The 14,523-nt window shown below is 38.7% G+C and overlaps 1 protein-coding gene across 6 annotated transcripts in view; it reads right to left on the bottom strand.

The window, feature by feature from the left end:
• The window catches only part of cadpsa (Ca2+-dependent activator protein for secretion a), a 129,987-nt gene extending 116,091 nt beyond the window's left edge, over positions 1-13,896 (bottom strand). For all 6 annotated transcript variants that reach the window (XM_084395379.1, XM_084395383.1, XM_084395380.1 and 3 more), the window contains exons 1-2: positions 13,652-13,896; positions 13,150-13,507 (exon numbers count right to left, since the gene is read on the bottom strand). In XM_084395379.1, coding sequence (XP_084251505.1) covers positions 13,150-13,485 — 336 coding nt within the window. In that variant the 5' untranslated portion in view covers positions 13,486-13,507; positions 13,652-13,896. The remainder of the gene's footprint in view (positions 1-13,149; positions 13,508-13,651) is intronic.
• Positions 13,897-14,523: the final 627 nt, after the last annotated feature.

Genomic DNA, 14,523 nt, shown 5'->3' with positions numbered 1-14,523 from the left:
TAAGTTACAAGGGGCTTGCAGGATGTGACATCTGGGGGCTGTAAATTAAAGTGGTACTTGTTACTTGTTACCCTCTTGTTCCATTAAGACTAAACTACCATTGAAAAGTTTTGATTGATTGATTCATTAATTTAAATGTATTTTATTATGACCGCCGCTAGCGTAGGCGGTTACAACGCTACAACGCTAGCGTTGTATTTTGACAATCCCTATTGTCAAAAAAACTTTGACAATAGGGATTGTCAAAGTTTTTTTTTTTTTTTTTTGTCATCTACTGAATTTTTCGTCAACGATACCAGGGACACCGAAACACCGGGGAACATGAAATTTGGTGTGCATGTAGCCCCACTAGACTTTTACGGAAAAATTTCGTTTGGTCCCCGGGGGCCACCCCAAACCCAAAAAATGCAGTTTTTCCTAAATAACTACCTGAACCGTGGCACCGAGGATGAAGAAATTTTTATGGTATGTTGGTCTTAAGGGCCCACATCAACCTAGCCCATAATCACTCATTTGTGATTTGCGCCCCTCCCATAAAAAATGAAAATGCAATATTATTCTGCTTTAATCTTAAGTTGAGATGTTCAGAACTGCACCATATTTCATGTGTATGATTAACTTGACATCCTCTGGGGGTATGCTAAGTTTCGTAGAATTTCATCCATGGGGGGGTATAAAATAAATTCATTTATGTGCACATTTAGTGACTGTACACTCAGCGGCCTGTAGATGGTGGTGTTGAGCGAAGGGTTGCTGGTTTAGGATGATACTGTCACTAAGGTTGCCGACTGAACCGAATTAGGTGGGACGTCCCGTATTTTGGGCCTAATTTATTTGTCCCATGCGTGACCTCCCGTGTCCCGTTTTTTGACAAGCTGATAAACCACTGACTGATACAACAGCAACAGCAGCAGTGCTGACCACGACACTTGAGAATGATCACCGACACCTGTCATCATCCAATCACAGCTTTTTTTAATCACTGTTTTGAGACAAATCATTGTTTGATTTGCGAACATCCTCTGCCGTCTGGTCGCCTCCGCTTCAAGCCGGACTCGTCTCGCGCTAACGGTAATTTCCTTTCACTGTCCACGTTTTGATTTCGGCTAATCAATTTTGGCGAATGCAAACAACGTGATTATTGTTCATGAGTCTAACATCCAGCCATGCAAGAAAACATGTAATCTACCTGAGGGAATAATATGCTCAAAAAACATTTCTGATTATTATTAATGTTTTAAAGCTTTTAGAAAGTACATAGAAAGCTTTTGTAACATTATCTTAACTGTCACTTTTGATTAATGTAATGCATCCTTGCTGAATAAAAGTAGGCAATTACTTTATTTTTTTTCCCAAAAAATAATCTTACTAACCCCAAACTTTTGAACTGTAAGCCTAGTGTATAATGTTAAAAAAGCTTTCTATTTTAGATAAATGCTGTTATTTTGAACTATGGTTTGTTTGTAATGTGACTTTTTTCATGTATGACATTAAAATTATTTTTAGAATTAAATACATAAATAGGTTAAGCAATACAAATGTGTTTATGTCTGATAACCACAAACTTAACTGCAGACACTGAAATGACGTACACTGTGTGATACAGTACAAATATTTTGAGTGTCCCTCATTTTCCTATAAATAACCACGATTGTCCCGCATTTTCCTTTTCTGAAGTTGGCAACCCTAACTGTCACACACACACATGCAGGAATACAAACAAACGCAAGCATGCACACACACACACTGACATCCACACGCACAGACACACACCCATACACACACATACAAATCCACATGCACAGACACACACACACACACGCGCACACACATGTACGCACGCATACATACACGCACAGACACACACATACACACAGACAGACATGCACATACTACTACTTTTTTTAGGTATATACATAAACACGCAATACAGCCAAATTGCTCCACGTCATTTATTTTCGTGGAAAGCCTGTGCAGGCCTGAGCGGCGGTCATATTTTGTACCGCCATGCGGTACATCTAGTTTTAAACATATTAATACTTTTATTCAGGAAGGATGCATTAAAGTAATCAAAAGTGAGTAAAGACTTTGTTACAAAAACATCTAACACATTTTTTTTTGTGGGGGTGGGGGGTGTATGAATATGAATATGAATATGAATATGGAAAATATGAATCAGCACAGCTGCTGTCGACATTGAAAATAATAAGAAATGTTTCTTGAGCACCAAAGCAGCGTATTAAAATGATTTCTGAAGGATCATGTTACACTGAAGACTGGAGTAATGATGCTGAAAATTCAGCTTGGACATTGTAAAATATGTTCAAGTAAAAAACAGTTCTTTTAAATTGTAAAAATATTTCACAATATTACTGTTTTACTGTATTTTTGTTTCAAATAAATGTAGCTCTGGTGAGTATAAAAGCAAAAAATCCTACCAACTTTTTTTTTTATTAATCTACTTACATGCAGCTTATAATGCAACTAATAGAGAGATCTAGTCTGAATGTACTCCAACGTTTGCATTTGTGTCATTTATACACTCTGTGCACTTATAAGACTGCCTGTCCGGAATGTGCCTGTGTGTGTGTGTGCGTGTGTTGCAGGTGCCCACTGGGCTCATGTTGATTGCGTGGGAAAGGCGGCTGGAGTTTCTCACTGAGAACAGATTCCCATTAGCGATCAGTAAGCCCGGGATAGAGACACACTGCTTTCATGTCCCTTGAGTCTCTGCCTGTCTGTCTGTCTCTCTTGCGGTCTTTCTTTTCATGTCTTCTGGATGTTATGTTCGGTTTATGACTGATGCTGCCTGCGTTCCAGCATTGATGGTTGACAGTAAAGCAAGCGCTCCAGACTTCAAACTTTGACTGAGTGTTCACTGAAAGGTAATTGTATAATATTGTATAGTCATTAAAACCATACATGTTAAGCAGACACTGAACTATTTGTCAATTTGCTTCTTTGAAAGGTGTAAACAGGTTTCCATATAAAACTGCCAAGTCGGAGTAAAAACAGAGTAAAAAACAAGGTGATTGCGTCTTCATATTTTACATTTGCATTTTTGTTTCTTGTAATTGCAACTTTATTTCTCACAATTATGACTTAATATCGTACAATCGCTACTTCATATTTCACATTTTCAACTTTATTTCTCACATACAATTATGATTTATCTAACAATTCCGACTTTCAACAATTCTTCCCAAGTGCAACTATTTGTCATAACTGTCACTTCATGTCTCACAATGTGACTTCATATCTCACAGCCTGGTTTCACAGACAGGCCTTGGTTTAATTAGAACATTTAAAGTAGCTTTTATAAACGTGCCTTAGAAAAAGTTTTATAACGTTGTTCTGAATATAAAAAGTACTACTTCGAGACACCCTTAATTTGAACCCATCTGGAAAGGATTTAGTTTTAATTCCAGTAGTACTTCGTAATCATTGAAATCCTGTTCACTACTAATGATCATTTTTAATACCGTCAGCATATCTAAACACCTGAACACATACTGCTGTGCTGTCCACCATATATATGTGTAAATGTATCTTTGAACCGTCTTAATTCACACAGAAACTCTTGTGCATATAGAGACTGTTATGTAACCGATCACAGAAGGCAAATGGATGCGTAATCCCAGATTACAAACAACCAACAAAGCAAATGAAGTGGTCATCCTCCTACTGCCTTTATTCAAGCACATGCTCACAAACACCAGTTCATAAAAAAAGAAACACACTCATCAAGGATACACATACATCTGTGTGTGCTTTGCTCATTAGTGGTAGCGTTAGACAAACGTTTGCTGAATCCACACAGGCAAATGTGCACGAATATAGCGATTTCTGTTTCAACTCATTTCTTTCCAAAAACGTAAAAATAGAAACATAAAAAGCAAACGGAATGAATATACATTCGAGTGTGAGGCATGCGTATGTGCAGTGGTGCTCATGTGGGAGATACAGGTTTGATTTCTGGAAACAAAACATCGAATTACATTACATTAAAAAATAATGTAATGATAATAAAAAATAAAAAAATAAATCATGACAACTCTCGAAATGGGTCATTACATGAGAAATCAAATTTGTCTTGATGTTTTGACATCTAAGAGGTCTTTGTACCATTAAAGCTTCTGGCAAGTTTCATAGCTTAAAGGGGTCATCGGATGCAAAATTCACATTTATATGGTTTGCATATAAATGTGTCTTTGCAGTGTGTGGACACAACCACCATACAATGAAAAACATCCATTCACTCCTTTTTTTTAATCCTCGAAAAGTCTAAACACTCAATATTTCTGCCCTCAGCCATTCGACACCCCCCATGGAAGAGAGGGGTGGGGTGAGCAGTTGCTCATTATCATTTAAAGAGACATGCACCAAAACGGGGTCGCTGTGAACAGAGCTGTTTTTGAGGAGGTAAGAGGGTGTTTTACACAACCATTGAGGAATTTTAACCAAAGTATATTACAAACTTTACATGAACACCCTAAAGAATCATACCAACTTGTGGAAAATGGGCATCCGATGACCCCTTTAAAACATATTCCTCATTATAAACAAAGCATTTATTTAATCAAGGTCCACAAACGGCTCGTTTTGATATTACGGGAAATGTGACTTCACACAGGAAGTGTGAGACATCCAGAGCAAGACATCGACGAATAGTTATACATCATTGCACCAAAGGCCCCACCCACTGGTATTCAGTCACTTAACGGCCTACACTGGATGTGAGCGTTGCATCGTGTCGTGTCTAAAGCAAATAGAACCCATTATAATCACTGTAGCTTTCTACTCTACATATGGTATACAGATCATTTTCTGACTTACTCCACGCACTTGAATCTGTCGACAACAGGACAAATGGAAGAGTTTGTTCAGAACATTTTGTTTAGAAAACAAGGCACATATAATGAAGAGTTCACAAAGAAACTTTTGTTGAAAGATGAAGCAGTCAACTGTATTGGATCTGACAGTAGCTGCATCACAAACCATAAAAGATTTCATAATGCTTTGCCTGTAAATGATGGTTTTATATTGATAATATTTTCAAAACACTTACTCATGTGCAATAGCGAGTGGCCGCTGATACCGTTTCCTATGCAATGACGTTAACAAATCATAACAGTGGCCGTTTATTGACAAGCCTAAAAGGAGCCGCCCCCTTAAAAATGGATCATTTCAGACAGAGGGGCACTTTAAGCATGTGACTATCTGAATGTTGAGCATTCAGCTGTTGGCTGTAGGATCAGCAGAGGCCAATCAGCTTGTGCCATGCGGAAATTATGCGACTGCATGTAAAGAACTGCACTAGATATTTATTAAAAATATATTTTAATACAATACAATGCAATTTTAAATACAATATATTTAATTTAATTTTCAATCTGAGCTAATTCCAGAATTCTTTTGTATGGATTTTCAATAAGAGGCTAGTTTATGTGCCTCTCTCACTTGCAGCTGACCCAAGATCAGCCAGCGTTTGATTCTGAACCCATCATGGCAGCCAATCACAATAACAATCTCCCCCCTGCCTGCACATCAAGAACTTCAAACCACAATGAAAGCATGCTGACCTCAGATCAGGCCTATTCAGCTAGTAGGGCTCTTAAGGCCATTTTGATGCATCCATCTACACTACACATTAGCTGTGAGAGGCACCTCGGCAGACCGTTCACAGACAGAGAGCTCTTATCTGGGTTATGGTTTGTCTCGAACACAATGGCCTTTCAGATTGTTGCCCTCCCAAGCGCAAGGCGGGCGTTGAACATCGCCTCTTTGCTCAGTGAGGGAGTGGAAAAGAAAATGGATTTGTGGAGAGATATATCAATACACTCTCTCGAATAATCTTCCTTTCTCTCTGCCACCAAAAAAACTGAGAAATAGCTAAATGCCGTAAAATAGGTATTTGTTATAACAATACAAGACTCAAAGAGACGAAACGATACCGCCATTGTTTTAAACAAGGGCTGTAATTAACGCCACATCTATGGCATCTCAAGAATAAGCCCTGTAATTTAAATTGAGCAAATAATTGTCATCTTGACAAGACAGACACAACAGTTTAGAGGAGATTTATCATATCACCTCTGAAAATGCTGCTGTGTGATAACGTAGTGCTATTATTCTCTATGTAGAGTAGACTGTGGTGGTAAATGATGTCATACAATAACTCAATCAACACACTTGAAAGGGCATCAAATTACACAGCTAGCAGCTTATGTCTTGGAGGATCACCAGAGAGAGATACCTTTCACTACATGCTTACCATTTAGATCGTTCTCATTTCTTGTCCAATGTTACAATATTCTATGGAAAATGATCAGATCATGGAACGTAATACTAAAATCCTTTTAAGGCAATTCATTGCACTCAAAGGCCATCTTGGTAATCGGGCTTCTATGTCCAGTCACACACATACAGTAGCTCCTATATGTACTTAAATGGGGAAAGGCTGAAATCTCCAAAACTGTTAGACAAGATTATGTTTGACATAACATCAAATGTTTGAACGATCTCAAATTAGAAATAAAAATGTTCTAACAATGGTATTTAACCCTCTTATAATTTGTGCTTTTGAAGTTCAAATAATTTACTGTAAAACCAATCATGCTGTAATGCAGGACTTCCAGTCCGACAGCTGCCATATAGAGTGCAACAGTCGGTTACGGATGTAAACATTTATTTTTAACTCTAACTGATAAACCGTTAAAGACAGATCAACTGTGAGCTACGAGGTTGTTTGTTGAAGCCATAAGATCACATTGTTTCAATGTATTTTTTAAATAATCGTGTTTAACAGCAGAATTGTGAAAAAACAACATGAAAAACTACATTACCCATGATTCTGCAGAAATATTTCCACCGACCAGAGAATTGTGGCAAGCAAATTGAGGCAAAAGAGCTCTCAGCTACCACCCACTCTCATGAAGCCCTGCAAATGATGTAATGGAGTCTGTCTGTCTGTCTGTCTGTCTGTCTGTCTGTCTGTCTGTCTGTCTGTCTGTCTGTCTGTCTGTCTGTCTGTCTGTCTGTCTGTCTGTCTGTCTGTCTGTCTGTCTGTCTGTCTGTCTGTCTGTCTGTCAGTCAGTCAGTCAATGTAAAATATATTGTCTCTATATACATAATCAATATCTTTAAATCAATCATTTTATATTTCTCCATCACTTTTTATTTGATTATGTCATTCACAATGCTTTGTGTGATTGTAGTTCTTTTCCTCATTTAAACACGTTGTCTTGTAAATTTGTCGTTTTATCTGATTTTCACATGTTGTTCTTAATGTTGCGATTCTCCTCATTGCTGGTTGATTTTGTTCATGGCTTATAGCTCTTTTTTAAAAATCGCTATATTAAAAAAAAAGGGTGTGCGGCCACTCAAAAAGCTGATTGAATATTTCAACTAAGGTAGAGACTAAAGGCACCATCATTACAATGTCCCCCATTCATATGCATAGACATATATAATATGTGAATATATAATATTCTCCTTATACACCGAACAAAATTATAAACACAACACTTTTGTTTTTGCCCCCATTATTCATCGATTATTCAACTCAAAGATCTAAGACTTCTTCTATGTACACAAAAGGCCTATTTCTCTCAAATATTGTTCACAAATCTGTCTAACTCTGTGTTAGTGAGCACTTCTCCTTTGCCGAGATAATCCATCCACCTCACAGGTGTGGCATATCAAGATGCTGATTAGACAGCATTATTATTGCACAGGTGTGCCTTAGGCTGGCCATAATAAAAGGCCACTCTAAAATGTGCAGTTTTATCACACAGCACAATGCCACAGATGTCGCAAGTTTTGAGGGAGCGTGCAATTGGCATGCTGACTGCAGGAATGTCCACCAGAGCTGTTGCCTGTGAATTGAATGTTCATTTCTCTACCATAAGCCGTCTCCAAAGGCGTTTCAGAGAATTTGGCAGTACAACCAACCGGCCTCACAACCGCAGACCACGTGTAACTGCACCAACCCAGGACCTCCACATCCACCATCTTCACCTCCAAGATCATCTGAGACCAGCCACACGGACAGCTGCTGCAACAATCGGTTTGCATAATCAAAGAATTTCTGCACAAACTGTCAGAAACTGTCTCAGGGAAGATCATCTGCATGCTCGTCGTCCTCATCGGGATCTCGACCTGACTGCAGTTCGTCGTCGTAACCGACTTGAGTGGACAAATACTCACATTCGATGGCGTCTGGCACTTTGGACAGGGTAGATGGCAGACAGCGTGTATGGCGTTGTGTGGGTGAGCGGTTTGCTGATGTCAACGTTGTGGATCGAGTGGCCCATGGTGGCGGTGGGGTTATGGTATGGGCAGGCGTATGTTATGGACAACAAACACAGGTGCATTTTATTGATGGCATTTTGAATGCACAGAGATACCGTGACAAGATCCTGAGGCCCATTGTTGTGCCATTCATCCACGATCATCACCTCATGTTGGAGCATGATAATGCACAGCCCCATGTTGCAAGGATCTGTACACAATTCCTGGAAGCTGAAAACATCCCAGTTCTTGCATGGCCATCATACTCACCGGACATGTCACCCATTGAGCATGTTTGGGATGCTCTTGATCAGCGTATACGATAGCATGTTCCAGGTCCTGCTAATATCCAGCAACTTCGCATAGCCATTGAAGAGGAGAGGACCAACATTCCACAGGCCACAATCAACAACCTGATCAACTCTATGCGAAGGAGATGTGTTGCACTGCGTGAGGCAAATGGTGGTCACACCAGATACTGACTGGTTTCCGGACCCCCCAATACAGTAAAACTGCACATTTTAGAGTGACCTTTTATTGTGGCCAGCCTAAGGCACACCTGTGCAATAATCATGCTGTCTAATCAGCATCTTGATATGCCACACCTGTAAGGTGGATGGATTATCTCGGCAAAGGAGAAGTGCTCACTAACACTAATTTGTGAACAATATTTGAGAGAAATATGCCTTTTGTTTACATAGAAAAAGTCTTAGATCTTTGAGTTCAGCTCATGAAAAATGGGGGCAAAAACCAAAGTGTTGCTTTTATAACTTTGTTCAGTGTAATATCTCTAGTAATACTAAGGTAATACCACAGCTAAACACAGATACCACAACATATGTTGTTGGTCAGCATATCTGGCACTATGGTTAATAAGATCTCTCCATATTGCACTAGCTCATGTAGTTGCGCTCTGCCCTAATTAATGTCTCTATTTGTGGCTTTTTTGTTGTTTTATTTTATGCAAAACTCATTAGTGTCGTAATTGACTGGGCTTTAGATGTGCATGTGTGCTCAATGTAACTACCTTCCCTGAACAGTCTTTCTGTTGTGCCTGCTTGTTTGTATCTAAATGTCAATCAATGTGTGTATTTGTGTTGATCTGTCAACCGTTGTTTGTTGGTCTGTTGTGTTGGTCGGTCTTTTAGTGTGTGTGAGAGAGTGAGAATGAGAAAGAAAGGAAGAGAGAGAGAGAGAAGACATTTTAGGAGATATTGTTAATAGCCTTCTTAATTAGGCTCTCCATTCAGTGTGTGGGTGTGTGTGCCGGAGACAGCGTGCGACAGCAGTGTAAGACGTCTGACATGGTCCTACTGATCATTAAGTATGTGACAGCATGCACCTTGTCATCATGACTAATAAACTGACTGAACTACCATTTTTGAAGCAGACAGCAAAAAAGCACCGTGAGGAGTTTCCACGTTTATTTGCCGGCATGAGTAAGTCCTGCGTGAATAGAAATCGCAAGACTTGTGAATTAGCATGTCACTGCATCATAATTAAAGATGGGGGGGGGGTAAACAAACACTAATGTTAATTTGATATTTCCACAGAAGTTAATGACAACAACAACAACAATGCACAGTACTAATGCTGGTAAAAATCAGTGGATTTATAAAACCATTGAAAATGTTCACTAATATTTAGCAAAAATGCACAATCGAAGATGTAGATGATGTGGGATTAATAATCTTTCCCTGAGCGTTGAGATCATAAATTGGTTGCATTTACGTCCTCGCCTGACTAGTTAACTCATTCATCCACTAAAATATAAATATTAACCAGCATGAATTATGAGTAATGAGTATAATGAAAAATTTCCATCGTATCTATCATATAAACCAATAAGCTCATTGAAAAAACATACCTCCACTCACATTTTTGCAAAATCCAAAAAAGTACATACATATACAGCTGAAATGAACATTAGCAGCAGTAAAATTTCACAAACATTATTATTACGATTATAGATTGATTCACATCCTGTAAAACACAAGTCATGATAAAATAACACTTGAAGATGCAAGCTAAAACGGCATGCATGCTTCAGCAAAGCATTTAGTTGGATGGGTTTAGTGTTAAGGTTAGGTGCGTTATTTTCAAAAGTGATAGAGCAATACCCTTTTAGCGAAAATATATCTCACCGGACATTTCATTTCCGAGCTGCCACAATACGTACAACAAGCAGGTATAATAAAACGTTACCAGAGTCACGTTCATCTGTTTCAGATAAAAATGAGATCGCTTTTTAGCCACTCACTGGACATTTCACATACAAAGTGTGGTGAATCATGCAAGAAACAACGTAATATAATTTTGCAGAAATGTCACAACAGGCTCGTTTTTCCATGTGAGCCAGGGTTAATATAAACGGGTCTGGTAAAATGTTAAGGTCCGGTCACATTAGCAAACTTTCAGGCAAAACAATGGTAAATGTGATTGCACCTTTAGATAAATATTAAAGCAATATAATAGGTTTCTTAGTATGGCCATGGCAGATCTCTAGCTGAAGATGGCTGACTAATGATTAGTGTAGACTATTATCTCTGATTTGTATTGAATGCCCATCTACTCTCAAAGGAAAACCATCACAACATATACAATAAGACTGATCAGAGCACCATCTATTTAGAAAACCAAATCTTGAGATGATTAATTATGAATAAAATCCATTAATTCTGAATTCAGATTCATAGACTAAGACTAAGTAGAACTATAATGAACTATAATGACAAAGCAATATACAGTGTTACAAAAACAAAATTGTATATCCAGGGCAACCTGCTGGTTCCTGATGTTTTGTCTCACATGAGTCTTATCTGTGAGGACACATCAGCGGCTGGAGAATAACTTCCCACAGAGACTCTTTTTATTGTCCCAAGGCTCTGAAGACAATAGCAGCAAGCAAACAAGCCCCTGGCGACAACCAAATAAGACATACAGACTTGTTTTTGACCTCTGATTGAATGAAATGAAACTCACAGTGAGACTTAAAATGAGGCGGATCTGAAATTCAAACAATACATAATGTATTGGCACTCAAATATACATGTCCCAATTATAACCTCTCCAAACTATGATAAATGTTTCTGAATAAGGCACTCATGGATATGATGAACACTCATAAATTATTCAAGATCCTGAGATAAAAGACAACTTCACTCTGTCAGAGTTCTGCCTTTGATTCGAAGCCAGGATAAATGTCTCAAACACCAAGTCTTGATCTCAAACATTGTACTAACGTGGCACGGCTAGTTTTCCGGATTAAAAAGCTTTAAATGAACTTATCTTATATAAGAATGTTTTAAATGCAACTCTATACACTGTCATGAAGAGACAACTAGTAAAACAGATTTCATCATTCCTGAATAACAATCGTGTACTTTTTCTCATAGGACCTGAGGAAATGCCTAATGGTATTGCTATTTTCACAAGGGATATATTCACCCTTGTTGATAGAAGCCCCTGAAAGCAATGTCGCATCAAATAAATTGTGTTTTCTATCATCGTAAATGCTTCTATGGAGTTTTAAGGTTTGTATGTTGCCAACAGACCATTGGCATGTTTGTGATATTCATTATGTTCACAAAGCCAACTTGTCATTGCCCTGAACTTCCAAAAACCATATAGATTTATGCATCTTTATATCCTTAGACAGCAAAAACAAGCATTCCAAGGAACAAATCATATATCTTGGATGCTTTGGACTGTTTTCCCAAAGCGCAATAGTAAACAAGAATGTATCAGTGTGATACTGTCCCACTAAAAAAAATGATCTGCTTTGGTCAACTAACACGTCACGATCGCCGTTACCATTTCATCTACACCAGTTTCACCTCAAAAACATATACAGTGTAAGCTGTATCCCCTTTTCTCTTTAACATGTTGCAAACTCAGTCAACAGATGTGCGCAAAGTAGTCAGAAGAACATGACATTGAGTGATTGGAAACGTCTGGTCTGCCAATATGCTGTATTGGAAAACGTGTAAACCATGAAAAACATGGTAGTGCACACTAGAAGTCACAGCTCCTTGTTTCTGTGGGAAACTTTCAGAGCATTTTGTGAACATCTCTCTGTCTGTCTGCTTGAATTTACAGCCTACAGAGTGCTGCACATACACAGTCATTTTTTTTTTTTTTTGGTTCTGACATCCTGATTTGTATTGAAAATGGTGCTCATGTCAAAATTGTCCCTTGCACAACACTTTCCCACAGGGACATTTCCTCTATAGGTACAACTTTGTACTGTCTTTGTATTGTTATTTAACCTAATGTACCTTAAGTCAGAGGTTTTCAAAATTTTAGATGCCAAGGACCCCCAAATGTTATCATCCTCATGTGAGGGACCCCATCCTAAAATTGATAAGCCATCTATATAGCTTCTTGAATAAAGACTCAATTTATTCTGTGAAAAAAAAATCTTAATAATAATGTCAAAATATTATTTGTTACATTAATATTAGCTTATTTACTTTAGTCTTTTGTTTTTTTTATATTTTGTATTTTTTGTTTTAAACATTCCCACAGACCACACTTTAAGAAAAAACTGCAATTTTTGTGCAATTTTTGGTATCATAAGTATCAGATAAGATCCGATAAAGCTCCTGACATTGAGGTAAATGCTGATATCTTTTACATGATTTTTTTTAGTTAGACAACAGAGGGGAAAAAAGAATAATGCGTTGGAAAACAGGAATAAATTAATATCCTAATGCATTTTTATGTTGCTTTAACATCGGGCTGAATCAATCATCTCTCTTATAGGCTATATACTGTTTTGTACTACAGCCAGAACAGTGCTGCTCACCAATTCTTCATTTCAACAGCAATCTGTTGCATGCGCCTTTGCCCTCTTACCTTTTGCTGTCGTCTCGCCATGTCGGTCGGCTGCTTCGCGTTAAACGGATAGGCAATACAGCGCATCACAAAGACGTAAAGCTGGAGCCTCTTCTTTCTCTCCTCTTCCTCCCTTTGCATCTTTTCCAAATCATCCTTTTCCTTATCGATCGCAACTGAGGGGCTCGGGCTCGTTGGACGGGCATTGGTGCTTCGGCTTGGCTGCAACCCACCGGAGCTTTCGCTGGTCCTGCTTGGAGACACCCGAGGACCACCAGCCTTGGGCGCCGCCACCACTTTGCACTCTTCTTCCACAACCTCCTCCGCCTCCTCCTCGCTGGATGATGGGTCCAACATTTCAACGTAAGTTCTTGCCTCCCTGAAATCAAAAGAGAGATATCAAGCGGCGTCTTTTTTAGTAACAAAACCCCTCTGTAACTCAATTCAGAGGACGAAAAAGTAAGGAAGACGCTTCATTTTCCACAGTCTACAATCCAAACGCGACGGGAAAAGTGTCACTTACCCTCAGCGCGAGTGAAAAAGCTGCTCCAACAGCCAGTAGTCTTCCACCGAATTAAATTGTTGCTGCTTACGTGTTTTCTTCGTTTAACTCTCCGTTTACCATAACGGGTTTAATGGAAGATAACACGGGGAGGGTCGTAAAACGATTCGCGCCTGCTGTTTTTCTGCTTTCCTCCGGCAGTCTTTCAATTTAGTAGCGAACGGTAGCCTACTGACAATATACTGACAATGAGAGCGGCGCGCGCCGAGAGCTGACCGTGGTTCTGAACTGAAGCGGGAGGGGGAGGGGGTCATTGACGTGATTTCCGCGACAGCCGCTATCGCTGTTTCTCTCGCGCACGAAATTCACCGCATGTAATTGACCGTTAGCAGTTCCTAAAATTAGACAAAATCAACTTTCTGTTTGTTTTTCTGCTATTAGACTGCATAAGTTTAGGAATTAATCCACGACTTCTTTTTGGTTTTACTTAATCCAGCTGCGATGTGTGTGTGTGTGTGTGTGTTTTACTAGTTTTGAAAACAATGGTTAAATTATTCAACATTTTTGATAATGAAAACAAGCTGTTACACCATAAAATGTCATTGGGCTAATAGTAACATCTTTGTGTCCATCAATTTAACTTTAAATTAAACAGTAATTTCTGGATTGTCTTTTATGTTATTATGTTTTGGGAGTCACTGCCTGTCCCAGTAGTCTATTGAACTTGAACACTACTTAACATGACATGTTTTTGGCCCATGTTCTTCAAGACCGCAAGTGTGTGGAACTTTGTGTTGTAAAAATGAAAGTAAAGTTTTTACAGATTTTGATTTTCAATAGGCCTACTTGCCATTTAAAATAACCTAAACTTCTAAACATCTGTTCCGTTGTCT

Source organism: Rutilus rutilus (assembly GCF_951802725.1).
Source record: "Rutilus rutilus genome assembly, chromosome: 22".
Classification (NCBI taxonomy): Eukaryota; Metazoa; Chordata; class Actinopteri; order Cypriniformes; family Leuciscidae; genus Rutilus; species Rutilus rutilus.
Note: the sequence above shows the minus strand (reverse complement) of the source record. Positions and strands in the feature narration are given on the sequence as shown.